The sequence below is a fragment of the Letharia columbiana genome (genome assembly GCF_014066305.1).
Source record: "Letharia columbiana isolate WasteWater2 chromosome Unknown Sc0000001_s0, whole genome shotgun sequence".
In the NCBI taxonomy this organism is placed as follows: Eukaryota; Fungi; Ascomycota; class Lecanoromycetes; order Lecanorales; family Parmeliaceae; genus Letharia; species Letharia columbiana.
The window spans coordinates 1,486,877-1,512,284 of NW_023501037.1; the positions used below are offsets into that span (position 1 = coordinate 1,486,877).

Genomic DNA, 25,408 nt, shown 5'->3' on the forward strand with positions numbered 1-25,408 from the left:
CCGTCCCTGTGAATCCCGACTTTCTGTACTCTTTATGTAGTTTGTCTAAGCTGTTGAATTCCACCCTATTTGCTGAATGCAACCTTCTGACATTGCAGGCCTTCCCCCAACAATCTCAAATGCAACCTTCGAAAAGAAACCCTCACGACTTTGATTCCTGACCATGATCATGACCTCTTTGATTGATAACGTCGCTCATGCATATCTCCGGCTGTTGCAGGAGCTTCCGATAGCTTTCTTCCAGCGGGTCTGTAACCCCGTAGCCGTGTGGATCCCTCGTTCTCAGGAAACTTTGTAACCTCTCATCTCTATTTCCGAATCCTTGGGACTCTGTCCTCCGCTGTCGAACTGCTTTGCTGGCATCATCATGAACCTTTTCAACTTGCCTTTGGAACATATTCTCTCCAACTCGGATAGATTGCCCGAAGCCACCGAGAAAGACGGCCGCGAGCACAAGCATCAAGAATCCACCATTAGAGAAATAGACAGGCTCTTGCTTGGCTTTGCCCCTCTGATACCACTTTTCCCAATCCTCCCAAGTTGCATTCCTGAATGGGGAATCATTCGTGTCAAAGCCGGACCATCTTTTATCATTGTTTTCCCCCCAGTGGTACTTCGGGGCTCCATGATCTGGCTGGCCATTCCAACCGGCTCCAAATTTGTCGTAAGCGCTCCGTTTAACAGGATCTGAAAGGATCTCGTGGGCAGTGACTACCAGACGGTAGCGCTCCATCCTTATTGACCCAGGTAGATCACTTGTATCGGAGGACCCGGACTCGTGGTCATTCTTATCCGGATGATAGACTTTGACGAGTTCGTAAAACCTGCGCTTCGAGTATGGCGAGTCTTTCTTCAGTCTGAAGATCTGATACGGAGTCGGCACTGCATTGGGCAAAGGTAGATCAGGCCAAAATGGGTCTTGAGGTGAACCCGTATGGTGAATGTCCGAGCGAACAGTTGCAAAGCATCGGAACGCTAGTTTCCTCGGATGAGAGTACCTTAGTCGTTGCGACTTCGGAGATGATGTTGATGTATGGACGGGAGTTGATTGAGAGCAGTAAAGACAGTGCAAATTGCTGTAATTTGGGAGCAGTAGGCTTGGCTTCTTCAACATGATACCAAGTCAAGTCCAAGAGCTCTGTCACTCGTCATCTCTGACGTGGAAGAAAGGAGGTATGTACAAAGTCTCTGTTGAGAATAAGGAATCGAAGGACCATGACGTTCCGCGGGAAGAGCATAGAGGACGATCTGGGTTTAGTGTAGCATACGGTATACGGTATCTTATCTTAGCGCACTTTATCGAAAATGAACAGTCGCGCGTCTTTTTGGCGAGATTCTGACATGTCCAGCCAGGATGTCCGATACAGTAGGGACTTTCAGACTAGGAGTTTTCAAGTTCTACATACACTGTCTTAACTGTCTTACGCTAAGAAGATACTTTCGGGCCTCTAGATCGCCGTTAGTGTTATTTAGTAATTCAGCTTTTAGCACGCTTAGACAGCTAATTCAGCTTTTAGCACGCTCAGACACACTCGAGGGCTTATATTAGCAATTCAGTCTAGACACACTAAAGTCGGATTACGCTAATAACGAAATCTACGAATATATATAATAACTTTATACATATTTATTGAATTAAAAAATTTTATATATAAAATTTATTCTTTATATAATTCTTTATAACTTTTATATATATATCTTTTTCTAATTATTATTATTTATTTATTTATAAGGGATTGAAAGTTTTGGTGTGTGTGTTAGTGTGTCTTAACAGACTAAGATATATCGTTATTCTGAGGGACACTAAAATCTCGGAAATTACGATCCAAAGACCCGAAAGTAAAATTCTTAGCGTAAGACAGTCAAGACAGTGTATACACAGCTTAAAAACTCCTAGTCTGAAACCCCCTACAGTAATGCACGCGCTTTGCTACTTATTGAGTTGTTCAATGTCTTAGATTTTAACCGCTACTTTGTCTCGAAGCGCGCCTGTCACGTGCTATAGCTTCGCCGCGTGTTTGCTCTGCGGAAACATGGTGTCTTGATCTTCTGCCATCCTTTGGAGGGATTAGTCCCCCGAATTACGATTACGGAAGCATGAAGAAGGGGCTCATGAGAACTGGTGTCTTCATTGCACCCAACAGCTACCATGGCTCAAACCATAGAACCATCAATGGGACCATCAAACATGACGAGTCCGGCCAAGTCTTCACCGAGGTTTCATGTCCAGGAGGACCTATGACCTTAGACTGGGTATGGAAAACTCAGGGTAGCTCCAGGGAAGCGGCATGCTTCAGATCATCAGGTCCTGGATGTTCATCACTCGCCAACATGGCCATTCGAAGCGCCCTTAGTCATTCATTCAATATCACTGCCGAGAGTCTTGAGGGGCTACCTTGGGAGGTTGCAAGTCTGCTTTGGGAAAGACTCGTCGCTTCGTATGCTCAATTTTGACTCCTGACTGGCACAAAACAAGGCTAACAAGAGGACTTGCACAGACAACTAGTCAGCGTGAAGGTCTGGAAGGCTTTTGCTGTTGCGTATCCGAATGAAGGCATCGATGCCCTGAAACGAAAGCATCACGTCATAGCAAGACCCAACATGAAACTCGGCGATTATGTCGCCTCTCTTATCTCACCCTTATATCATTGGGTGACCTTCCTGTCGCTGAGCAACGTCACCTGCGTACGTATTTCCGGAATCCATCTTTCCTATTTCGGATGAACAGTTGGGTCTTGGGACATGCCATGGGATTGTCTACTTTGTAGACATGTTCCAAGGCTCAATGCACCCCTTCAAAGGCACTACTGACTCCAAAGTTGTAAGCCAGTCCCGCACCGATCTTGTCCAGATTTCCCAGCTTACTAACCTCGGAGTCTTGACTATCGGACGGAAATTTACCACTCCAGACATTGGGCTCGACGACAGTACGTCTTCATTTCGGCGCGATCTCTTTGTAATCTCTACCCTAACCTGAGTTCTGATACACGTGTCGAGAGTATCGTACTCATTGGCCTTGTTTTGTGAATCCTTTTCCACAGCAAAGAAGCAGTACTGATTCGCGAAACTTGAAGGCATCATCAGAGGCTGGGGACGAAGTGCTTCATCAACAGATGCCTTTAGATTACTCCGAGTCCTCAATTGCCGTTCGCAAAAGGACATCACTGCCAACGTCTTCGCCCATCTCAACCAATTTCCGGCGCTATCGGTATTCAATGTCGAGGACTGCAATCTTGGTCCCAAACACAGACAAGCGGCACAAAACCATAAATGGAATTACAAAACGGGAAAAGACCTCAGCGAATGGCTCGTAAAAGGCGGTGCGACTAGCGCTGGATGGGATTCGATAGTTCACGCGAGCTTTCAACTTGGCGGAGCATTTAGCAAGACGACATTGACGGCTGAAGGTGTGGAGGCCATTGATGCAATCCCAGTACTGCACATGTCCATAGGAGCCAATCAACCAGACGCGCTGGTCGACGTAACAGGAGATCAAAGCTTGAGGTCATTCTACCGTGAGTGGGTTGACACCTTTAAGTTCCCAAATAAGAGACCGTTGAGTCAGAACATTGCACCAAGCATCAAGATGTCTTACCAAAAGCGAACCTTACGAGCATCAAAGCAGCAAAAACTGGAAGATGTTTTGACAGGGTTTGGGCGCTGAAGCTGCGAGCTATCCCGAAGCCGAGGCTAAAGCGACCTCGAATGAACTAGATTGTAACTTACTTTATTTATGCCATTCTGCGCAGTTGTTTTGCCAACTCTCTTTCGGTGCCCAACCAAATTGATGTCGATGGCGACTCAATTGCCTCAGATACCAGAGGTTCAACGAATCAGCCCTTTGATTATCAGGATCCTAGGAGGCAACGCTGGCCAATTCACTTTGCAGGGTCAGATATTCGCGGGCATCATTTTAGCAAGTGCTGATTTTGCGAAGGAACGAACACCTATCTTGTGGGTAGGGGCCCATCCCGTCTCTTGCTCGACACTGGCGAAGGCAAATCTTCCTGGTCTCACTGCCTCTCCTCGATTCTCATATCGGAATCCACCACGATATCTCAAGCTATCATTACACATTGGCATCCTGACCACGTTGGCGGCGTGAAAGACCTCCTCTCCTTTTGTCCTAACGCAACAATTTATAAGCATGATCCGGCAAGCGGACAGAAACCGATTTATGACTGCCAAATCTTTGAGACAGAAGGAGCTAAGTTGCGAGCATTCCATTGCCCTGGCCACACTGCGGACCATATGGCTTTCGTATTGGAAGAGGAGAACGCAATGTTCACAGGCGACAATGTCCTGGGACATGGAACAGCAGTGTTTGAGGATTTAGCCGTGTATCTTGACAGCCTATCACGCATGCGGGAGCAATTCCACGGCAGAGCCTACCCGGGTCATGTAAGTCCATTTCAGAGTGTTTTGTTGCTCTCTGGGCCCGAATACCGAGTCACAGTAGATGTTTGGGGAGAAGAAAGCTATTCTAGTCTTTAGGCATTTTGCCTTGAAGAGGCAACACGCTGACTCCAACATGTGCGCAGGGTGCAGTAATAGAAGATGGACGGACTCGGATTGAGGAATACATCGCACACAGAAAGCAGAGAGAAGAGGAGATCTTGCAGGCACTCAGGGATATCGGGAAAGAGGCGACGTCAATGGAATTGGTGAAAGCCGTGTATAAAGATGTGCCAAGCAATCTGCATGTGCCAGCCGCTAACGGTGTAGTGCAAGTCTTGCGGAAGCTGGAGGGTGAGGGAAAAGTTGCACAATGTCAACATGAGAGTTGGCAGATAGCTGATAAAGCGACTCTCTGACCGGCAAGCAAGGGAACTCCTCAGTTCTACGGGAAGCTAGTACTGGATCGTGACCCAGGTTTCCAGCGGGTCAGTCCCCTGGCTAAGGCTTGCACGATCCTAAACATGGTCAGGAGTAGCAAATCCCGAACATTCTGGCAAACTAGCGGTGAGCGCCATGACATGTTGCTAAGCCCTGGCGTTCACCCATCGCTCGACGTTAAGCATGTTTGGGATGCATGGAGTTCTCCCTTTCTATGACAGCAGAGAAAGGCGTGTCCAAAAAATGACGGGATCGCACGAAGTAAAAGGATATAGGTATGTATTCGAATCTAGACTCTATGATGGACCCCACATAAAATCCGCTGCACTTGCGCCTAAACCATTCCCATCCCAACACGCCAAAAATGCGGCACAAGTTCATAAGACGCGACCATGCACGCACAAATCCGAGTCCCAGGGAACAACGTCTCTCGAAGCCGTCATCCATTATGCACCAGTAACATCACTGTCTCGCAGGCCATAATCTTCGGCCTGCAGTCCCTGGAGAGCTTTCTTTCCGTCTTCAGTCAGATCAGGCTTCCCATTAGCAGTAACAGCGTCAGTAAAGAACCTTGGCTTCCACTCCTCGTTCTTCTCTTTCCTTTGGGTGGCTTTGTCGCGTTGCCGTTCTTCGATCTCTTGCTTAAGCTTGGTCGCTTCCGTGTATTGTTTGCTCTTTATCGCACTTGTGACGCCAGCCCAGAAACGCTGGGATTCATTTGGAAGTTGTTGATCGACAGGGGGAATGATTTTGGCGGTCGGGAAAAGGGGCCTGAGGTCCAATAAGACCGAAGAATCCTAGCATAAAGATAGATGATTAGACTTTTGTTGCCAGAAGATCCGAAAGAAGCGGAACTTTACCTTCGAGCCTTGTAGTGTGTAGAATATTTGGTCGTGCCAACAGCCATCAAGTCGTGCCAAAACATCCTTTTCCGGGACGTCTTTGATGCGCGTCTTATTGTCATTCTCGGGATCGTAGGTATATACTACGCCGTTGACCTTGTTCTGTGTCTTGCCCAGCCAATTCTCCTCAAGGTAGTGGAGGATGACTTTCATTTTGGTTTTGCGGCACGTCAAGAAGCAGCTATCCGCGACCGTAATGGACAAAGAGCCTCGAAGCATACCTCCAAGATGTGCGATTGGATGAGTCAGCTGATACTCTTCATCGTCTCGGTGTTTCAAGTTGATGAATATACCCAGATTATGTGCTCCCGGTGTGACTCGGATACTGGTGCCTGTGAATTTGGCGCTTAGCTGATCGAAACCGCGGGCGCTGACACCTTTCACAGGGCAATCGACAAAAAATGCGGATACAGGAGGATGATGCGAAGTTTGCTCAGTGATATATGATACTCTGATTTGCTTGTTCTTGGTGTCGACATGTTGTGTAGCAGATTCTTTGTGCGTCTCGCCGAGTATTGGTGGGGCGTTATCTTCGACTTCCCAGTTACACTGGTGACCAGGTCATTGGGTGGTGCAGTATAGGCTTGAGACGCTTCACATACCCGAAAGAACTCTCCCAGTGTAGAATTGTAGGGCTTGCACGGCTTGCCTTTGACGTATTTCTATGCACTCCGTGAGCTTCTTGCTCTTGGACGATCTGTAGCAGCGAACACGCACCAAATCTTTGGTGAACCAGAAGCGGAGCACCTCGAGCATTCGGCCAAGACCATCGTTAGAATCGCCGATGCTGCATGGGGGCGTCAGCAGGTACTGAAAGCACCACGGAGGCAGCAGCATACGCTACAAATGTCTCTGGCCGGTCCAAGTAGTTCCAGTATTCTGGAGAATACATTAGTAGACGTCGCCACAAGTGACCCATGGCGAGGTCGGTGAATTACAGCGGTCTTCGTACCAAGATTTGGTGTGGGTTCGAGAAGTTGGGCCGGTAAAGAGAATCTGACTGAGGCGATATCTGACACGCCAATGAACCTAAGAGGAACCGTGAGCAGCTCTAAGGTAATCTAGAGACCTCACTCTGTCATGGAGGATGGAGAACGGGCCATAGGTCAAGCCCAGACCCTTTTCTCTAAACTCACTTTCGCAGTATGCTCAGAAGAATCCTCAATTTTGAGCTGTCATCAGATTTTTCGGACACATATGCATCGGGTCTTGAGGTCGTAGTAGTATCTGCCGTGGATGCGATGGAAGTCGCAGGAGACGGTGCCGGCGCGGGCGATGCTTTGGCTTTGTTCGAGGAAGATTCCCCGGAAGAGGGCGAAGTCATGTTGACGGGCCTGGTGTTGGGGGGGGGTTGTCCCCGTCTGTGGGTAGAGAAGAGGGCCGCGTCGCTGTTCAGTATTGCGGGGTGGAGAGTCTGGGGAGCTGTAGGAGACGATCGTCACCAATATCTTGAATGACGATTAATCTATCTAAATCGAGTAAAGTAAGTAGATGGCACCTCGGCCCCAATCTAAGTGGTAGGTAGGTACTTTACCTAGTAAATGGTAAAGCGCGAGCCGCGCTAACAGCAACTTTCTTGCGCTCTCTTTGGCCCTGCTTTACTATGGTGTCTTGGGTGATTTTTTATCTTATTCTTACCGATTAATCTTAGGTATTCGCACATCGAATTGTGATTTGACCTCGAACCCTCAGTGCATTTGGTATCGACAAACTACTGTATAGCCAGCGAGGTTATTAATACTATGAATTAGTCAGGTGGACCTTCCTGCTGCACTGTTGTCTGTTGTGGGTTGAATGACCCGTGGAGCCATTATTCTCGCGTTGGATTGGATAGCAACACGATGCGTCTCTACAGTCTACATTTGCTACTACTACTTCCCAATTCCTTTAATTATTCTCTCTCTCTCTCCGAAAACTACTAACCTATCGCTCTTTTTTATAATCAACTCAGTATTTCGCCACAACTAGTCAGGAATACATTTGAGTACTTAGCAAGTACTCCAGTGCAGATTGAACCCCACAATGGCATCTGATGGTAGACCAGCCGAAAAGATCGAACCACGATTGCGCAGCTTGTGATTTTGAGCGTAAATATAACTGTAGAGAATTCAAGTCCGATCTCGTTGCATCCCGAAGAGCCAAAGCCTCAAGGTAAAGAGTCAAGCTCGACATTCGATGCTCCTACGGTAACTTATCCCATTTCGTTTTTGGAGTAGGACGTCATTGACAGATTCGCGAGGCTTGAGGCTCACGATTAATTCGTCTTTTGGAGCGGTTTCATTGCAAAGCTTGCTTTCTCAATGCTCGAGACTTGAAATCCCAAATGGCTTCTACGCTAAGAAGCTAGTGACCAATCAGATCCTCGGATTTCACGATTTCTAGTCTAAAACACACCTTATTTCTTCATTTTCGTTCTAAACACGGGTACGTCCAAAAGAGGAAGCACCATAAGGCTGAACCTCGAACATCAACTTTATTAATTTATTCTATTTAATTCCTTTAACGTTACGTAATAAATGATAATACAATAAATTTATAGAGTTATAGAGTTAATTATACGCTATTAAATAATGTAGCGAAAACGAAATTTGATAAAGTATTCGTAAAGATATACTAAAAATTAAGATTTTTATTTAAATTATCGAGCTTGCGAGAAGAGCCCCTCCGGCAGGAGCCCTCGGAGAGCCCTCGGAGAGCCCCCGGAGGGTCAGGGGGGTTTCAGGGGGTCTCCCCCTGAGTATATCAACTATCTCTCTCGATTCTCAGGGTTAGACCCCTTAAAATCCCTTAAACCCTTCGGAGCTCTTTAAGGGCTCTCCGAGGGCTTCTATCGGAGGGGCTGTCAAAGCAAGCTCGAAATCAATCAAATATCACTAAAATAATCAAATTTCGAGCTTGCTTTGACAGCCCCTCCGATAGAAGCCCTCGGAGAGCCCTTAAAGAGCCCCCGAAGGGTCCGAGGGGTTTTAGGGGGTCTCCCTGAGAATTAAACAGTCAAAAACCAGTACTCGGCAAGCTTTTCACTACTGGGAAGCCCGCGCCCCAGCACATATTATTTCCTTCTTCTACTTGCTACCTAGCTAGCAACACACGACTATTTGCGAAGGTACCTCAGCTTTGTTTCTGTCACCCCAACGCTTTGAGCCTTTGAGTGTTTGTGCTCTCTTCCATCCCACACATAATTTCTTCACCTGGCATCAATCAAGCAGATACCGCTATTTCGTGAACGGAAATTCACATGTCTTGTCGTCCGATATTATGCATGACTCCTCGCAGGTTATAAAACGCTTTCACTATTCCCTCCAGAATGTGATTCATTGGCCCCGGAAGGAAAGACCCCAGGACTATACGGTGATAACTCTTATACTTGAAAGATATGGGGAACCACTTTGCATTGTCTCTGTGGGGACTGCTGAGGCAGCGATCATTGGAGGTTCGCGACCTTCACGGCCAGGTATGGCTCATGATCTCCCTACTGATCGTCTGTGGATATTATTATTACATCTACTGTTGTTTCTTTTAAGGTGATCGTCTTTGCTCTAGATTCTGTAAACGATTAAAGAGTACTGTGGCTGTGCAAATATTTTCCCGATCTTTTCTCCAATCGGAGAAACGACGCGGAGTGTGGCTGAGATCGCTTCCCCAAGGGCTTTCCCGCGAAAAGACAGCACGATCGGCGTTTGGAGCTTCCTTTTGATGTAGCTTGGCAACGATGTTCTCAGAGTTCCATGACGCGAACGCAAGACCGCAAGAGTAAAGCCGTACCGATACTGGATCGTTGGACCCCCCGGCTACATCTATGTGATGCAAAAACAACCCGGGATTCAGCTATCTGCAGCTTCAGGGGTGCTTGGGGGGGGTGGGACCTCCGTTATTCCATTGGCCCATGCTCTCTGTATGCGCCGACACTGTCATGGAACCCAATTTTATGTCGGTGCCCTATTTGCCATGCAGGAGGGTATGGGAATGTTCGGGTGAAACAACAATATACAGGTCAAATAATAGTAATATGTCGTAGATGGGGTTGTGCACGCATTCGGATCACCTCATCTCGGTTAGAGGTTGGTGAAGGGGGGGCCAATCCCCTGAAATGGTTCAAAGGACTGCATTATTATTGTTATTATTATTATGATTATTATTGTTATGAAAGTGTCTCGGCTTCGCGAACCTATGGGCGCTTGGCAAATTTCGAGAGCCAAATACTGCCGGTACTATCATCGGACACGCGGCTACAGCAGAGAGGGACTAATCGCTTCACCTGTGACCTCCGAGTACTGCCACATCACCACTCTCAAGCGCCTCGTCTCAGGGTCCAGAGCGGGAGAGAAGTGTGGCTGAGGATGAGGGATTTGCAGAGAAGCGCCACATGAACGATGAGGCACGTCGTCACCGACACACGGTCGCAATGCTTTAGCGAGAGAAGGAGTTGCCAGAGAAGGGAAAGATGAACGGTTTTCTGCTGCAGGGGGGGATGGGAGAAAGCCACAGGAGAGACGGAAGCAGCGAGGAAAATTCCTTGGCCCAAAAGTCAAAAGAAGCCCCACTACCACAAGGAAGCTAGAGATGCTGCGATCTACATTGAGAACCTCCTTTAGCGCTGAATGAGAGTGGCTCCGGTGTATCCCCTTGTGGCGCAACTCCCTGCAAGTTTGCTAGTTTGCTTCTTCTTTTCTGACACTAATCCTCATCCTAGAGCCACACCATCTTCCTGTAAGGTAAGGTAAGGTAAAGGTAGTCGTACTCTAATAAAACCTTTGACGCTCGGGAGTTCACCATGCCCACGCCCATGCCCATGCCCATGCTTATGCTCCAGGTCAAGCCTCCAGGCACTCGTTTCCATCGAGCATGCATTACAATTAGCTCTCGTCGCTTCCACGTGACGCTACGGTATAATCCCTTTTACGAGTCCATTACAACGCACGCTCTTGAAGGCATACTACGCTTCACTACCTGGGCCTATCAAACTCTCCCGGGTTCGCACTTCCTTCTAAATACCTTGTCCTTACCCAATTCCCCTTGTCCCTGTCATAACTCCATTATTTTACCCTACCTTCTCCGACGCCCTTCTACTGGATGTGACCTGCATACATCTAAAAGCGTCCAGCACAGCCACTTCTTCTTCATCTTCTTCCTCTTCTTCTGCTTCTTCTTCTATATGAGTCTCTTATAAGAGCCTCTTGAGGAACCAAGTCACCTCATGCCATGTTTCGCAATCGGTATGTACCCTGACTGCTCGCTCATCTTCAAACCTTCAATGTCATTCGTCGCCTATCTTCATGATACTGACTCTCTCTACCCTTGGTAGCAAGAATTCGCAGAAGCCTGCCAACGAGCTCTATGCTGCCTTCAAACAAAGCTTCCCTCATGTAGGGCCCGCCGCAACAACACCGTCCTGGGCAGTATCCTCAAACTCTACGCTAGAGACCTCAACCTCACTCACGAGCACATCAATGGACCAAACAATGGATCAGAGGTGCGACGATTAATCTCATTCGGTCATCTCATGGAATGTTTTGAGCCTCGTGTCATTGTTCTTTCTTACCGTTGGGCCCGCTCTTTCCGCTACACTATGGACCAGTCGACTAACAACCTGCTTATTACCTTTGTCGCAGACAATTCGGCGATCAAGACACAAGCAAAGACCAAGACTCAGGTTTTGGCGAGCCCGACGATTGGAGGTTTACTCCATCCATCCTTGATACCAATTCCTTCGCCTTTGCTTCCTTCGCAAACCACCAATCCAGCGATTTCGGTTCGACTCCTGGAGGCACGAACACTGTCTTCCACAACAATCAGGCAGGTGACTTGCACACTCCAGGTATGGGATTCCAGTTGGGGACACCTCTCTCAGTCCCTAATTCCGCAGGCCAAAGTGATGCAACAGCCGCAATAGACATGCACGGTTTCCATACCCACCTACTCCACTCGCAGCCGTTTCAAAACCCCAGCCGGTTCACACCGCAACAATCATACGCGCCTAGTTCTTTCATACACCAAGACTCGGGGTATGACACGATGGAACACCCTAACCACGCTATGCCTGCTCAAAGATCAGGCATTGACGAAGAGCTACCGAGGCAGTCAACATTTATGGGATTTCCAGCAAGACAGTCGGACAGCGTGCAAGCGCATCCTGTGCCAGCAATGGAAAGGTAAGCGACTTGATTCCCATTCCATCATGCATCGACTAACGTTTAAACCGTTTTCAGTTTCCGTTATCGTGTCACTCTCAACGCGCCTACAGCGATGATCAAAGACTCGGACGAGATTCCTGTCACCTACCTCAACAAAGGCCAAGCATATGCGGTGTCCATAAGCGATAGTATGGGTCTCGGCCCTGCAGCTGGCCCGATTAAATATCGAACCGTCATCCGTATATCATTTGAAGATGAACAGCAAAGACAGCGGCCTTCGGCTTGCTGGCAATTGTGGAAGGAAGGACGAGGTTTGGCCGAATCTCATCTGAGGGGTGGAAAGCTTCAAGCAGTGGAGTATGTTGATCCAAATCAAGGGGGCGACGAAGAGACCAAACGACCGCGTGTCGAGCTGGAGGCGGCCTCTTTCGACTGCTTTTCCGTGACCTGGACTCCTTCAGCAGGCTCAAGCAGCGCAGACTGCTCGGTAGCCGTTCGTTTCAATTTCTTGTCGACCGACTTCAGCCACTCCAAAGGTGTCAAAGGCATTCCCGTTCGCCTATGTGCAAAGACCGAAATCATCTCTTCTGGTACTCCAGATTCCCCCCCTGCCCCGACTGCGGAAGTCTGCTTCTGCAAAGTCAAGCTGTTCCGAGATCACGGCGCAGAACGAAAGCTTTCGAATGATGTTGCGCATATCAAGAAGACTATCGACAAGTTGAATCAGCAGATCACTCAGGCTGAGAATGGGCTGAAAGACCTTGGAAAGCGTAAAAGGAGTGGCGCCGACAAAGGTGGCAGTCATCGAGCTGGCAAAGTTCAAAAGCACAAAAGGACCTGGTCTGTCTCATCTCAGGGATCTAATGGTCGGCCCCCTGTCGAGGAAGACCTTCACATGAAGCTTGCGACGATGCAAGACATGTTCACTTCGACTCGTCCGGTCAGCGTACTCTATCTGAAAGGGTATGAGCAAGATGATCCAGACGTCTTCCCAGTGTCCTTACCGGGGGAGCCCATAGACTTGACCAAAGTCGGCCAATCTGACCGCAAGGCTCTCAGCGAGTCGACACCCACCAACTCTTACATAGCCTCGCCTTCGCCAAGTTCACGGTCTATGCCATCCGATTCACGGCCTTGTGAGCCATCAAGCTTTCAAAAGCCTGCGCCCTTCAATTCAAACCAGCAGCTGCCGAATGAGTGGGAACAACAACTTGTTCGACATCAATTCACAAGCACGAACTTCTCAGGATTTCCATCTTCGAACACGGCAATCAAGGTGCCAAAAGGGCACACTGACGAGTCGATGTCGAATTGGATTGAAGCGTTTGAAGTTGACCCCTCCTACAAAGCCCCGGCTGAAAAGCCGATCAAGCCTATCGCTTGCTTTTATGTTCTCATCAAAGTGATCGGTGATACCGCCGGAGAGGACTACTACAGGGCAGTCTACCTCATGGAAAGGACAGTCAAAGACCTTATTACGAGCATTGCCATGAAGTGCGGAGTCGACCCTCGACATGTCACACGAACATTGAGAGTCAATTCAAGAGGACTCAAGATTATGGTCGACGATGAGGTCGTTGGAGAACTCCCAGAAGGCCAGGACATGATTGTCGAATTTGCCCAAGTGAACGCCAGCACCGCCTTCAAGCAGGAAGCAGGCTCCGGTGCGAGTACTCCCAAAGCGACTCAAACACCTACCAAGAGCACCAGCAGTGCGGCTCTGGAAATGAGACTTCTATTCTAGGATACACAATCTGCGCCTCGACCTCATTTTGAATGATACCCCAATTCGCATTACGACGTCTACGATAAATCGCCTTAGCCTACGGCTCAACGCTGGTTCCCAAAAATTTGTGCTGTCAGCATACTCTGCTGAAGAAATGCCAGATGAAAGCATCGACTCATTGCTGTACAACCCTGTGTCTAACAGTTCCTGGAGCGGTGTGCTACTAGCCGCTACTACTTGCCCTAGATTGGTATCCATTACGCGAGCATTCTTTTTTCAATCCCCCCGACAGTTCAGCGCAAGACGATACACGAGTCCTTGTGTTGATGATTATGATGAACATGCGGGAAGCTACTCTTCGTGCTACCATTGCCATTGGTATAATCCTTGACGCACACAATGTATTTATTCATCTTGACGTGTTCCTCGACTGTTTTAAAGATACCCAAAGTTAGCCGCTCGAATATCGACGCAGGCACTATACAAATTCATTGCCTCTCAGACCCAAGTTCAGTCGAAGATTAATTTGCAACATGACCAGTGCCGTCCAGTACTCTAGACCAAGTGATCAGGCGAAACCACGGTTCTATTACGGATTGGATCACAAGGATAGCTTCGATCTGCAAAGCGCAAAAGTCAATCGCACCGCTCTACTCCTAGACGGGGAGAAGGAGAAAGGAGGAAAGCGCGCATACCAGGGCACAACGGCTTGACCGAAGTGCTCGGCTGATGCTGGCATGATGAACAGCGCTGAGAAGTGATACCATGTGCACCCATGCATTGCACGCAGTCTTTCGACAGCATCTCCGGAAAGCCTCGACTCTATGAGTACTCGTACTATAGAGTACAAGCGCTGGACCCGCAGGGACCCCTTAGCTGTGGCGTTCATTCTCTTGCCCCCGGTCATGAGGTCCTCGTGGAGAGTGTGGCTTAGACCGCCGATCATTATCCTCTGGAACGTGTCGAGACTTCCAGGGTCCCCTCGGCGCGTCGGAGATACTACGGTAGTACTTGATTATTTTCAACTCCTCTGCTGGCTGTGGCTGTGTGGCTCGGCTTTCCGGCGGACGGATTTAAATCATACGCTTCATGATATTATTGGTCCAAAGTTCAACACACTCATAGCATGCCGATCGCGGTTATATCTCCCGGGCCAGACTTGTGGATTGACATGATGACTTGGGTACCATTGCAGCACAGTATAGCTATAGCTGGCCTGAGTACAACGGGAGATTCTAGCCCCATGGCAGAGCGTCTTCGGTTGATCGGCGGATGGTCTTCCGCTTCCTTCATCGGCAGGACAAATCAGATCCTCTCAAAAGAAGCTACTTTGTGGTCCCTTCGAACCCGTCAACGCTGATGAAAAGGCCATGACGGAGTAGCCATATCCGTGAAGGAATGTCAAACATCCTATCCAGGTCACCCGTGGGGTCAACGCAATCGTCAAGGACCGAGCGCTTGGGTATCAAATTACTTCATTATTCTATAAGCGTTCAAGCTTCGCTGTCTAAATCCTGTCACTCCATGCTATGTTTTCATCGTGCCTCCTCTGGGCCCCGTCACCAGCTGTCTTTCGTAGCAGAAGCGACATCTTCATGCTTCGTACGCTCAGCCATAGATACCCTTGGTTTTCGACTCCAAGAGCCCTCACCTTGGCTGGCAAATGCTATTATTATTATGGTTTTCTCAACTTCTGACCTCGTGCCCAGTGGTCAACAGAAAGAGACCCACGCAATGCGTCCATATTTGCCTTTGAAGGGTCGATTGAAGACAATGAAAGAGGCCGAAGCGAAACATGCTGTGCAGATTCTCGCCAATGCTTATGGTCGGATTACTACCGAGTGATGATGAGCGAAAAACCGTCCACCCATTGACCGCACGAGCCGGATACACCTGCGATGCAGTATCCTCGAGGTGGTATTAGGGTGTGCCTGTTCACGGATCAATCAACAGGCGTGCTCGGATATAGACATAGTGCGGGCAGACGAGACATACCCAGATCCACCGTTTGGATTACCAAAAATACCTGATCGTCTGCCTAGGCTTGTCAGTATTTCAATGCCGTCGATCCAGAGTCCAGCTCGCAGATAAAAACCCAGCAAGATTTCGCCTCGTCGTGTATCTAAGACTGATAAGAACTTTTGGTTGCAACAAGTCGGTGTGCGCTTTGAACGTACCAAACATGAATTCGCTGCCGCCCGGCTGGCCTCCTCTTTTTCCAAACAGTTGGCTTGTTGAATCTTCGTACAAGAACTCCAAGCCATCTAATGCAAAGCCGTGATATACTTTGATCGATGTGAGTAGCTTGTTTTGTAAATGAGCTGTTTCGAGTATGACCTGCTCAGGTTGACTGCCTTCCTGCCCAGACTCCCCTAACTTGCAACCCTTGAATCCCAATTGCCCATTTGGTAGCTTCACCACGTGGTTTTTTGACCTCAAGAGCGTATTAAAATCGACAACTTCATGGCTTCCTTGCCCGGCAGAATAGATCTTGATCCTTAATTTCTTGCTGTTCTTCCTGTCCTCTGGCAACCGAGCTTTTAGATCATTTTCGGTAAGCACGATCTGTCGCGGCGGACCGACTGACTGAACATCGCCACTACTGTACTCGAGCCAAGCACGACAAGTCTCGTCACCCTCAGTAAAGATTTCGACAAAAGAGACACCGGTGGGGGCCGTGATGAGAGCTTTCCCATTATCAGCAGGCCATACTTGGATGCTCTCGTCGGGATTGAGCGGCCCGTCTGTTGGTAATCGAAAGCATGGATGGTACTTGAAGCGTAGTGCATCAAGCCTGTGCCAACCGCACTCGTCTTTTGGCAGACACAGTCGTACACCCGGTGATTTCGTTCGAGTCGAATATGGTTCTCTGCACAGGAAAGTTCGATTTAGGCGCACGTAATCCCGCAGCATGATGCCAGACTCTTGATGAGGGCAGCCGAACAAGTGACCGGTCTCGTGAAGGTGAGCACCTATTCCTATGTTTGCGGCCTCCCAATTGCTCCCTGATTCGTTGCAATCGTTCGCAACAAAGTTGGTATTTGTTCTAGTGCAGTCAGAGAAAGCAGGGACTACCTCCTCAATGCTTGCAGGATAGCTCTGAAGAGCTTGAGAGCCGAAGATTGCGAGCTGCACCTCGCCAGTGCCTCCACCAAGAGCTGCATGACCGGTGATGGTCTTTGCTTTCGTATCCCAGTGCGCATCAAGCAACAATAGCGAGATGAACTGCATTTGCCCTTTGACGGGGTTGAAATGCTCTTTGACTGCTTCCATCGCAATGCTGTAGAGCTCACCCTTGTGAGTTGCATTGTCATACTGTTGTGCAAGATCTAAATCCCGAAGCTCTTTCACCGTCTTTTCTGTTCTCACGACATGCACCTTTGCTTCATTCCTCATCTGTCCCATCTCTTTGTCTCGAAAGGTCAAGGATCCAGTCTGCCATTCTTCCTCAAATCGAAAGCATCTCCTTCCGAAGCCGTTGCGGTACATCTGTTCTCCAGTGAACGCTTGCCATAAGTATGCCGCCATACGGAACTTCCGGACCGCTATGTCCAAATCATTCCCTTCTCTCTGCTTTCGCTCCGGCACGGCGTCGAAAGTGGCTGGAGAGTCCTTTCCTAGCAGTATAACAAGTTGGAGCGGTGGTGAATTGATCAACGGAAGGAAGTTGACGTTGATCCAAGACGAATGTGCGGGTAGAGAGGAGTTGTTGGAAGCTACTTTTGGAGACATAAAGTCAAAACGTAATCGATTGGGACCAGGGGATAAATGGACCAAAGCTTTGAAGTGGGAATCGCTAACGGGCCACATCGTTGCCGGGAAACTATCTTGATGATGGCACACCGTCAAAGTACCGTCGAGCGTCTTTTCCGAAGGGTCACCTATTTGACCATACACGAGGAGCACTTTTTGGTGTACCTGTCCAAGCATTTTTAGCGAAGCTCACAGACTGTGCTCAGTCTTGCTAGCAGAGTGCACCCACCCAGGAGTTGTCGGAAACGGATAATATCCGGGGCGCAAAGCTTGAAACTGGCATCTTGAGTGTAGTGGTTCCATTGATGGATGGAGTGCTCAGTCCCTATGCAACGGACACGTCAGCACCACTCTTCGGCTTCTCTCGAATCGTCCAACATCTGAGTGAAATATTTGTTGCCGAACGGAAGCAGGCGTACCATGAAACTGCTTCTGTTGCTCACTGAGCTTAAGGGCATTGGCCTTTGAGGCAATGGTGTCATTGCGCCGGTGGACTTGCTCGTGACAAGGGTTGGAGTGGATTGGTGTGGTTGTATTGAAGAAGGGGGTGTGGAGGAGGCATAGACGGAGTTTATAGTGGAGGAGGATTTGGTGGTTGGAACGGTGCCATTGGTGCCATTGGAACCGTTTGATTCGTTGGAGCTGTTTGGGGATATGTCTGTCTTAGAGGTTGTCTTCTTGCGCCGAAATTCCTTGAAGAAAGGCATTCTAGGCTGTAAATATGTCGCGTACTATCCAAAGAGGATGTGTGTCTCTATTTGCCTCCAGATAACGAGCGGGTTCATGGAGAAGAGTGTATAGTGGAATTGGTGAATGTGGAGCTCATGCCGAGAGATGCTAGGCGTTCTTGAAACGAGTGATTTGAGTGTGCCAATGAAACCCAAGATTGAAGCTCAACGACAAGGAAGGCTTGAAGAAGAAGCAGAGGAAGAGGAAGAGGAAGAGGAAGAAATGCTGCCAAGAGCCAAAATGGAAAGACTGTGAGGTAAACCTTCCAAGGAAAATAAGGCAAGAACGATGGATGTACTCTACTCTCAGTCTCTCTCTATACCAGTCAGGTAGGCTGTAGCAGACTAGCAGTAGCACTAAGGTAAGGTAAGGTATGGTAAGGCAGCTAAGGTAAGGTAGTTACCTAGCTAGCCTTGCCGCCGGAGCCATGGCCTAAATCATCATTCATCAATGCCGATGATGAACTCTCAACTCTCTCACTATCTACCACTAGCCCTATCCTGTCATTCCCTTCCAAATTTAGGGAGATACAATGCAGCAATGCAGCAAGGCAGCCTATACCCATAGATATATCTATTGATTGTTCCCTTCTTCTACGCAGGATGCATCTTCAACCGTGTCACTCGTCAGTACTTTACTGTAATGTACATACCTATCTTGATATACCGGCACGGCTAAATGTAGGTACTTTCTTACATATCAAGTCATCATGAATTTGACTGGCCGAGGCATAGCCGGGAATTTTCTTAACTTCAAGCAATTTCACTGGTCAATTCTCTTCGAGGCGCGTGTCGCTTTTATGAAATGCATTAATTTATGTCCACGCCCAATGCCAACCTCCTCCTGGTCTTAGAGTATGTACCTACATAATTTACCAAGTAGGCTTACCCCGTATTAAATTACATTGAATACAGAACAGCAACTCACCGTCAATCCTTCCCATCTTCACTTCAAACTCCTACCTCTGCTTTCTTTCTCTTCCTCAGACCAGAAAAGTGACCGCGGCTGCATCTTTCCAGAGTGTCGAGTGCCGGGTGCTGATTCCAGAACGGCCGGCCTGATTCCTTCGACTAGATACCCGCCCTCGACTTTCTACTTTCTTCCATAACTTCTTACTCCATTGCCTATCACACAACACTTCACACTTGTCATTCCCACCTCTCAGCCTTGCTCTCACTTCCACAATCACAATGTCGGCAACTTTTCGGCAAACTCCTCCCACAGAGGTCGTATCCAAGGTTCTGAGGAGGGCAGAGGTAGCAAAGGTAGAGCCGCAGTCTCTTACAATCATCTCCATACCTGATAGCCAGAACATGTGGCTAAATCCACCTACACTAGATCGCTAGAAAGTTACAGGATCGTCTTGCTCTGGCCAGCTACAAAGCCCAGCACGGCCAAGAGAGTCTCAGCTTCAACGACGTTGAAGCCCGCCTTGAACAGACTGTGAAGCGGAAGAGACCCGGCTCGAGTATTGAAACGTCCTCGAATTCTTCCTCGAGCTCCTCAGACCATCAAATCTTCTCTAGTGGTCTTGCTTCGTCACCCCTGACCGGCCCCATGTTTTCGGACGATATCCGTAGCTCCGGACACAGCAAAACATCTCGAAAGAGGAACATCTATCAGTCTACGGCCATTGACCTTGCAATGAAACCTCAGAAACGGATGAGATCGCTTTCTATGGCACCGCCCCAGTTCGAGACATCTCGGTCATCTTGGAAAAGCTCTCATGATCTGCCAGAGTCGTCCCCAGTCTATCATCGCCGAGACTCTTACCACCACTTTTCGAGCTCTCATGGCCCGAGCCTATCATTTACATCCAAGGTGTCCACTGTTCCCGGCTCGCCTCCTTTCGGCCACGTCTCTGAGGAAGAGGACGCTGATCTGCCAACACGTTCACATCGGACAAGTTCATCGGCCTATCGTTCTTCACCTCCTCGCACACCTCCTCCCACCAGAAGCCGCGCTGCGCGCCAGCGCAAGGGTAATGCGGCCGGCGAGGAAGGGGCGGACTTACTCCTATACCTTGCCACATCACCCTCGCCTGCGAATCCAGGTGCTAAATCGTCTCGAGTATTCGCTCCCTCAACGCCACCCTCTAAAAATCAAGCACTTCCTTCGTCCATGATGTCTACGCCAGGTATGGGTGACTTCAATACCCCTGGCCAGCAGTTCAACTTCGCAGACTTCGTCAACGTCACTCCAAGTCCAGCCCAGGGCGCTTTTCTTGGAAGTCGCACCCCTGGCTTGCCCAAGACACCTCTGGCAGCGATAGAAGCCAGGCGAAGACTGAATTTCGACAGCCTGGTGCCCCCAGGCGGAAGTCCGAATCTCAGCAACATTGGGCGAGGATCTATTAACAAAGAAAACGGCCTTGGTATGGAACTGGGTGGAGAGCTGGTCTCTTAAAAAGTACATCTTGAAAAGTACATCCTGATCAAAAGGCAAGGCACAGGGGTGGTGAAAGCTCCTGTAATGAAATCGTGGGTCAAGTCGACGGAATGGTGCAAGGGTGTTCTTGCGATGGACAACGAAGAGGTACACTGCAGGACTCGTTGCCATTTCGGAAATGGGATTTGCTACTTTATGTGGCTTACTTTCACGCTCACGAGATCAAGTCCGTATTCGTAAAAGTTCTGTAGCGGTGAAGCTACTGATAGCCATGGCTCAGTGGGAAATCAAACCGAGTATCGATAATTCTTCCAGTTCACTGGAAGGAGTGGAAGCACGCGTCCATCACGCCAGAACACGAAAAAGCACGCGAACTCTCGTTCTTGAGCCCTTCCCCGCTTTCGGCATATGCCAAGCAAAGCGGCACTGATCCCTCGTTCACTCTGCTTTCTGACACCACATCTACAACAATGGCCGCCTGTATCTTCTGCAAGATCATCAAAGGTCTCCTGTCTTCCATATCACCTCTATCACCCTCTGAAGGAATCTGACTGACAGGCCGAAAGGCGACATCCCCTCATTCACGCTCTTTGAAAGCGAGCGAGTGTTCGCCTTCCTTGATATCCAACCATTGAGCCAAGGCCATGCTGTTCGTCTACACTTTGCTATGCTCCCGGGATCGCTTATGCAGGTTGAGCTGATGTCGGCCGTGTGTGCAGCTTGTCGTGCCGAAAGCCCATGGTTCGAAGCTTACGGATATTCCAGACGATCAGTTGGAAGAGATCTTAGTATGGGACCCCCCTTCCCCCCCCCCCGAAAGCCTTTCCTTCGAGCCTTGGGTGCAGCGACGTGAGACATGCGAACGCTGACCTGGTGTACAGCCCGTAGCTAAAAAGCTGGCGAAGGCGACGGGCTCCGAGAACTACAATATCCTACAGAATAATGGGCGATTGGCGCATCAAGAGGTTGACCACGTAATATGTTTCCATCACTATGCTCCTTGCGTTAACTTCCAGTCGATGTACTGACTTTTCGTCATTGGAGGTTCACTTCCACATGGTATGCAGACGAGTCCTGGTGGCAGATTCCACCGTGAATACGTCTAACGAAGATCAGATACCCAAACCGAACCAGCAGGAAGGGTTGGGTATTGGCTGGCCAGCATCAGAAACAAACATGGAAATGCTAAAGACGTATTTCAAAGAGGTCCAGGCGAAAATGTAGAATACTGATTAAAGATTGGAACGTGTAGTATGTACAGCATGAGAGGTCGGGCATGACGGTGACCGTGACCGTATTGAATCATGGCTTCGTACAACATCGGATCTCACTCCATAGCCACCCGTTACTTCTAGGGCATACAGAAATCCCCTCGACCATACTAGTCCAGCTCATCCGCTCGGTGTTCTGGAGGAAGTGGGCCGTTCTGAATCGAATGATGGCCAGCATTTGAACCAGTAGCGCTGTTGGGAGACCCGTAGTACTGGATCTGCCCACCCTCTCTGATTATACCAGTACGATCGTACAAAGTCCTTGCCCTCAGATACGGATCGAGCTCCCAGTAACCAGTTCGTAATCGTTTGGTCAGCTCGGATCTTCTCTGTTGCAGCGCATGCGTCGAATTAGGATCACGGATCCATTGCTGCGTTGTGGCCTCGTAGTCCTTGACCACTGCAGCTCGCTCGTCCAGCAGACGCTGTCTTGTTACACCGTCTGACTGTAGCTTGTTTTCTCCAGCGACTGGCTCAACATATTGGTAGGTCCACGGGTCGTCTCCTCCTAGTTCCCTGATAATATGGCTTCGCTCGACAAACTCTGCTAGCTCCTCGACGTTCTTGGTGAAATGGACTTTGCCCGCTACCACTGGGTCTAGCCAGCCCCTGATCAATTTCCAAACGCCTGCACAATTAGCATGTTGCGTCGTCCCTTGGCTGGTCTTGATGACAGCTTACCCTGGAACATCCAAGGCGACTTATGCACCAGAACAACTCCTAGACTTTCTGGGTAGTTCGCCTCAAAAACCTTGATCATGAACTTCACGGGGCCGTAATCCTGATGGCTAAGTCAACACAAGAAACGGCTACTTCGAAAGGGACCAACATACCAGATTCGCCATGGAAAAATCCGTCATGTCAAAGATGATGGCCTAGCACTAATGTTCAGAACTCGGCCAACAATTCGATATTGAGATACTCACTGCAGTGTCCACGTTAGGAGAAAGGAGCAATCTAGCAGTCTCAATCGTGTACACCGTAAACCTCTCGAGGCTAGCTTCACTCTGCTCTCCTTGTTTGTGCAACTTCACCCTCACAAAGGTGAGTGGCCTTCCCTCTTTGTCTGTGCCATGCAAAAAACTCTTTCCCAGCCTCATTTGCGTCAGAAAATCATGGCCTTCTTTCTTGGTTGGGCTGTTTGAGTTAATGCTATCGTCCAAGGCGCCGGCCTCTCCCCTTCTTACTATGTCGTCGTCTACATGCATTTCTTGCATTCGCCAGTGCATTGTAGAAATTAACATTATCAGAGCGTTTTGCACATTCCATTTGCGCGCCCGAAGAAACCTCAGCAGCAAGCCATCAGGATCATCATGCTTGACCATACTCCAGAAAGCCGTACGTATAGCTTCTGGAGACTGACTTTCGAGAACTTTGTGGAATTCCTTTGCCTGACCATATTTGTCGTTTGCATCTGTAGCAGACACACTTTTAGCGTCCTCGGTACCAACGTCATCATGTTGTTTCCTGCTGAACAAGTTCACGCGCTTCTTCTTCTTCTTTTCTGAGCCAACCGTCCCGGCCTGCTCAGCAGTTTCGGACCCCGTTATTGATACGGCATCACCGTTGGTACCATCGTTGAAGCCAGACACGCCGAAGACTTTCAATGTCGCAGTCCACATCTCCTGTAATCTGAGTTCCTGTTCCTTCGTGAGGTTGCCGGGTCTCCCCGGGAGTGCAGCGCCAGGCATGATTGCGTATTCCTCCGTCTCTTTGTAGTCCTCTGTACCCTCGAAAGAGTCTTCGTGCTCTGGGGGTTTTGTAGGCTGGTATAGGTAGACAAATCCGCCGACTAGACTTGCTAGAAGAAGGATAACGGTCGTTGGGCCGGAGAGGCCGCTTTGCACGATGCGCCAACGGCACTCGAGAAGAGTGTGATACGGTTGTCTCCAGGCGGTATGCGGCGAAGCGGAAATCCTAGAGACAGATCGAGACCGCGAAATAGCGGGATGGTGTTGGAGTCTTATAGAGAGAGGACGCAGGATGCTGCGAGAGTACATATACACAGTCCTAATGAGTGGACTGTCATTGGCGTGTCAGGCTGTGTCATAGGTCTCTAAGGATGATGATGAGGATGAGAATGAATGATTTTATAAGCCGTGCTCTAGAACATCTGAAGCTGTCCAACTCGTGGAGACCATTACTGTATTATTACTGTACGAGTAAAGGCCTATGAATTAAATTCATAATAAGTAATTAATTTATACTTTAATTGAAGATTTACTTAGAAGTATAAAATCGAAATTTATAAATTTTAAATTATTTAAAAGCGTAAGTTATATTCTATAATTTGTAAAAAAAAAAAAAAAAAAAAAAAGAGAAATTATATTAATAATAAGTTTATAGAGAGTTACGCGAATAATAGAAAAGCCTAAATACTAACTAAATGAAGATTACGATTTTTCTCTATTAAATTTCTATATGTAAATATCATAATTCTTCATTAATAGTCTATTCTTCGTTTATTACTATCTAGAATAGTCTATAATCTTTTTAAATATATTAATTATATACTTATTTATTAACTAAAAGAGAAAAATTTAAGTATTAAATTATATATGAAACGACTCTTAATCTTCTAGCTTAATTTAGATTAATATTTAGACTTTTTATAAGAGTAATATGAAAATATAGATATAAGAGTAATATATAATAAAGATAATTATTCTTCTACTAAGAAGTAACTACTTATTATACTAAGCTAAGGTTCTTACTAAGATACCTCCTTAGTAGATACGAAGATAAATAAAACTATATATCTATATAGTTACGATAGCTTATTATAATAATATATTATTAATAAAAAAGCTTATAGCGATCTCGATATATATATAAGTAAGAAGTATATAAGTAAAGAAGTTATTATTAAGTAGTAAATATAGGTAGTAAGCTCTTATATAGTTAATTTCTTTCTTCTCGATATTATAATCGCAATAGCCGTAGTAGACTTCGAAGATTCGATTATAAAAGGCTTCTATAATAATAGTAAAGGTAGTAATAATATAATAGCGGAAGGCTTTTATAAGATCGTTAATAGCGAAGATAATAATGATAGCGGAGGTAATAGCGAAGATAGAGATATATCGATCTCGTAGTCTCTCGATATAGCGGTCTCATAGTCTCTTATTAATTTCGAAGTATCGTCTAGATACTTAATATTATACTATTAATCGTACTTAGAGCTATATTCTTTCTAATATATTAGATATTTAATTAACTAACTCTTATTATAACGTCTAATACGCTTATTAAGTAAGAATTATAGCTTATATAACTTATAATTCTTAATATCGCCTTTTACGTAAATAGAATTAAACTTCTTTAATAGTAATTTATAAAAAGAATTAATATTAGCGGGCTACATCTGCAATCTAAAGTTTCTACAAAATTTAAATTGCTGATCGCGCGTTTGTCGCGGAAATTACAAATCCGCCGAATTAGTAAATCTATTAGAATCTATCTAATTCCGCCGATTATAACTATTTTAATCTTTTGCTGTTCTACTAATTTAGTAGTATATATATAAAAAAGAGTTTATAATCGACGTTCGACGTAGGTTCTCGATAATAAATATTATATTAACTTAAATTTAACTACGAAATTAGTATTTAATAAAATTAGTCGCGTGATATCTCTAATATAGCGTATAATAATACGTTATTAATAATA

The 25,408-nt window shown here is 47.4% G+C and overlaps 9 protein-coding genes across 9 annotated transcripts; 5 read left to right on the forward strand and 4 right to left on the reverse strand.

The window, feature by feature from the left end:
* Positions 1-142: 142 nt before the first annotated feature.
* HO173_001052 (uncharacterized protein) lies at positions 143-1,114 on the reverse strand (the record flags this gene model as incomplete). Its single annotated transcript, XM_037302998.1, has 1 exon — positions 143-1,114. The coding sequence occupies one exon, from the start codon at positions 1,112-1,114 to the stop codon at positions 143-145; it is 972 nt and encodes a 323-aa protein (XP_037170505.1).
* Positions 1,115-2,097: 983 nt separating this feature from the next.
* HO173_001053 (uncharacterized protein) lies at positions 2,098-3,664 on the forward strand (the record flags this gene model as incomplete). The annotated part of the gene is made up of 4 exons (XM_037302999.1): positions 2,098-2,438; positions 2,499-2,685; positions 2,831-2,927; positions 3,075-3,664. The coding sequence occupies 4 exons, from the start codon at positions 2,098-2,100 to the stop codon at positions 3,662-3,664; spliced, it is 1,215 nt and encodes a 404-aa protein (XP_037170506.1).
* Positions 3,665-3,787: 123 nt separating this feature from the next.
* On the forward strand, positions 3,788-4,814 carry HO173_001054 (uncharacterized protein; the record flags this gene model as incomplete). Its single annotated transcript, XM_037303000.1, has 3 exons — positions 3,788-3,890; positions 3,938-4,401; positions 4,542-4,814. 3 exons carry the CDS (start codon positions 3,788-3,790, stop codon positions 4,812-4,814), a joined length of 840 nt encoding a protein of 279 aa, XP_037170507.1.
* Positions 4,815-5,282: 468 nt separating this feature from the next.
* Positions 5,283-7,062, reverse strand: HO173_001055 (uncharacterized protein; the record flags this gene model as incomplete). The annotated part of the gene is made up of 7 exons (XM_037303001.1): positions 5,283-5,633; positions 5,697-6,287; positions 6,341-6,400; positions 6,456-6,525; positions 6,578-6,617; positions 6,691-6,767; positions 6,875-7,062. The coding sequence occupies 7 exons, from the start codon at positions 7,060-7,062 to the stop codon at positions 5,283-5,285; spliced, it is 1,377 nt and encodes a 458-aa protein (XP_037170508.1).
* Positions 7,063-10,940: 3,878 nt separating this feature from the next.
* HO173_001056 (uncharacterized protein) lies at positions 10,941-13,616 on the forward strand (the record flags this gene model as incomplete). The annotated part of the gene is made up of 4 exons (XM_037303002.1): positions 10,941-10,954; positions 11,044-11,211; positions 11,351-11,890; positions 11,948-13,616. 4 exons carry the CDS (start codon positions 10,941-10,943, stop codon positions 13,614-13,616), a joined length of 2,391 nt encoding a protein of 796 aa, XP_037170509.1.
* Positions 13,617-15,432: 1,816 nt separating this feature from the next.
* On the reverse strand, positions 15,433-18,058 carry HO173_001057 (uncharacterized protein; the record flags this gene model as incomplete). Its single annotated transcript, XM_037303003.1, has 5 exons — positions 15,433-15,529; positions 15,594-15,720; positions 15,776-17,516; positions 17,581-17,676; positions 17,771-18,058. The coding sequence occupies 5 exons, from the start codon at positions 18,056-18,058 to the stop codon at positions 15,433-15,435; spliced, it is 2,349 nt and encodes a 782-aa protein (XP_037170510.1).
* Positions 18,059-19,270: 1,212 nt separating this feature from the next.
* Positions 19,271-20,486, forward strand: HO173_001058 (uncharacterized protein; the record flags this gene model as incomplete). Its single annotated transcript, XM_037303004.1, has 2 exons — positions 19,271-19,345; positions 19,419-20,486. 2 exons carry the CDS (start codon positions 19,271-19,273, stop codon positions 20,484-20,486), a joined length of 1,143 nt encoding a protein of 380 aa, XP_037170511.1.
* A 452-nt stretch (positions 20,487-20,938) lies between these two features.
* On the forward strand, positions 20,939-21,692 carry HO173_001059 (uncharacterized protein; the record flags this gene model as incomplete). The annotated part of the gene is made up of 6 exons (XM_037303005.1): positions 20,939-20,972; positions 21,035-21,117; positions 21,188-21,256; positions 21,350-21,442; positions 21,513-21,527; positions 21,585-21,692. The coding sequence occupies 6 exons, from the start codon at positions 20,939-20,941 to the stop codon at positions 21,690-21,692; spliced, it is 402 nt and encodes a 133-aa protein (XP_037170512.1).
* A 157-nt stretch (positions 21,693-21,849) lies between these two features.
* On the reverse strand, positions 21,850-23,739 carry HO173_001060 (uncharacterized protein; the record flags this gene model as incomplete). Its single annotated transcript, XM_037303006.1, has 4 exons — positions 21,850-22,367; positions 22,421-22,520; positions 22,573-22,614; positions 22,666-23,739. 4 exons carry the CDS (start codon positions 23,737-23,739, stop codon positions 21,850-21,852), a joined length of 1,734 nt encoding a protein of 577 aa, XP_037170513.1.
* Positions 23,740-25,408: the final 1,669 nt, after the last annotated feature.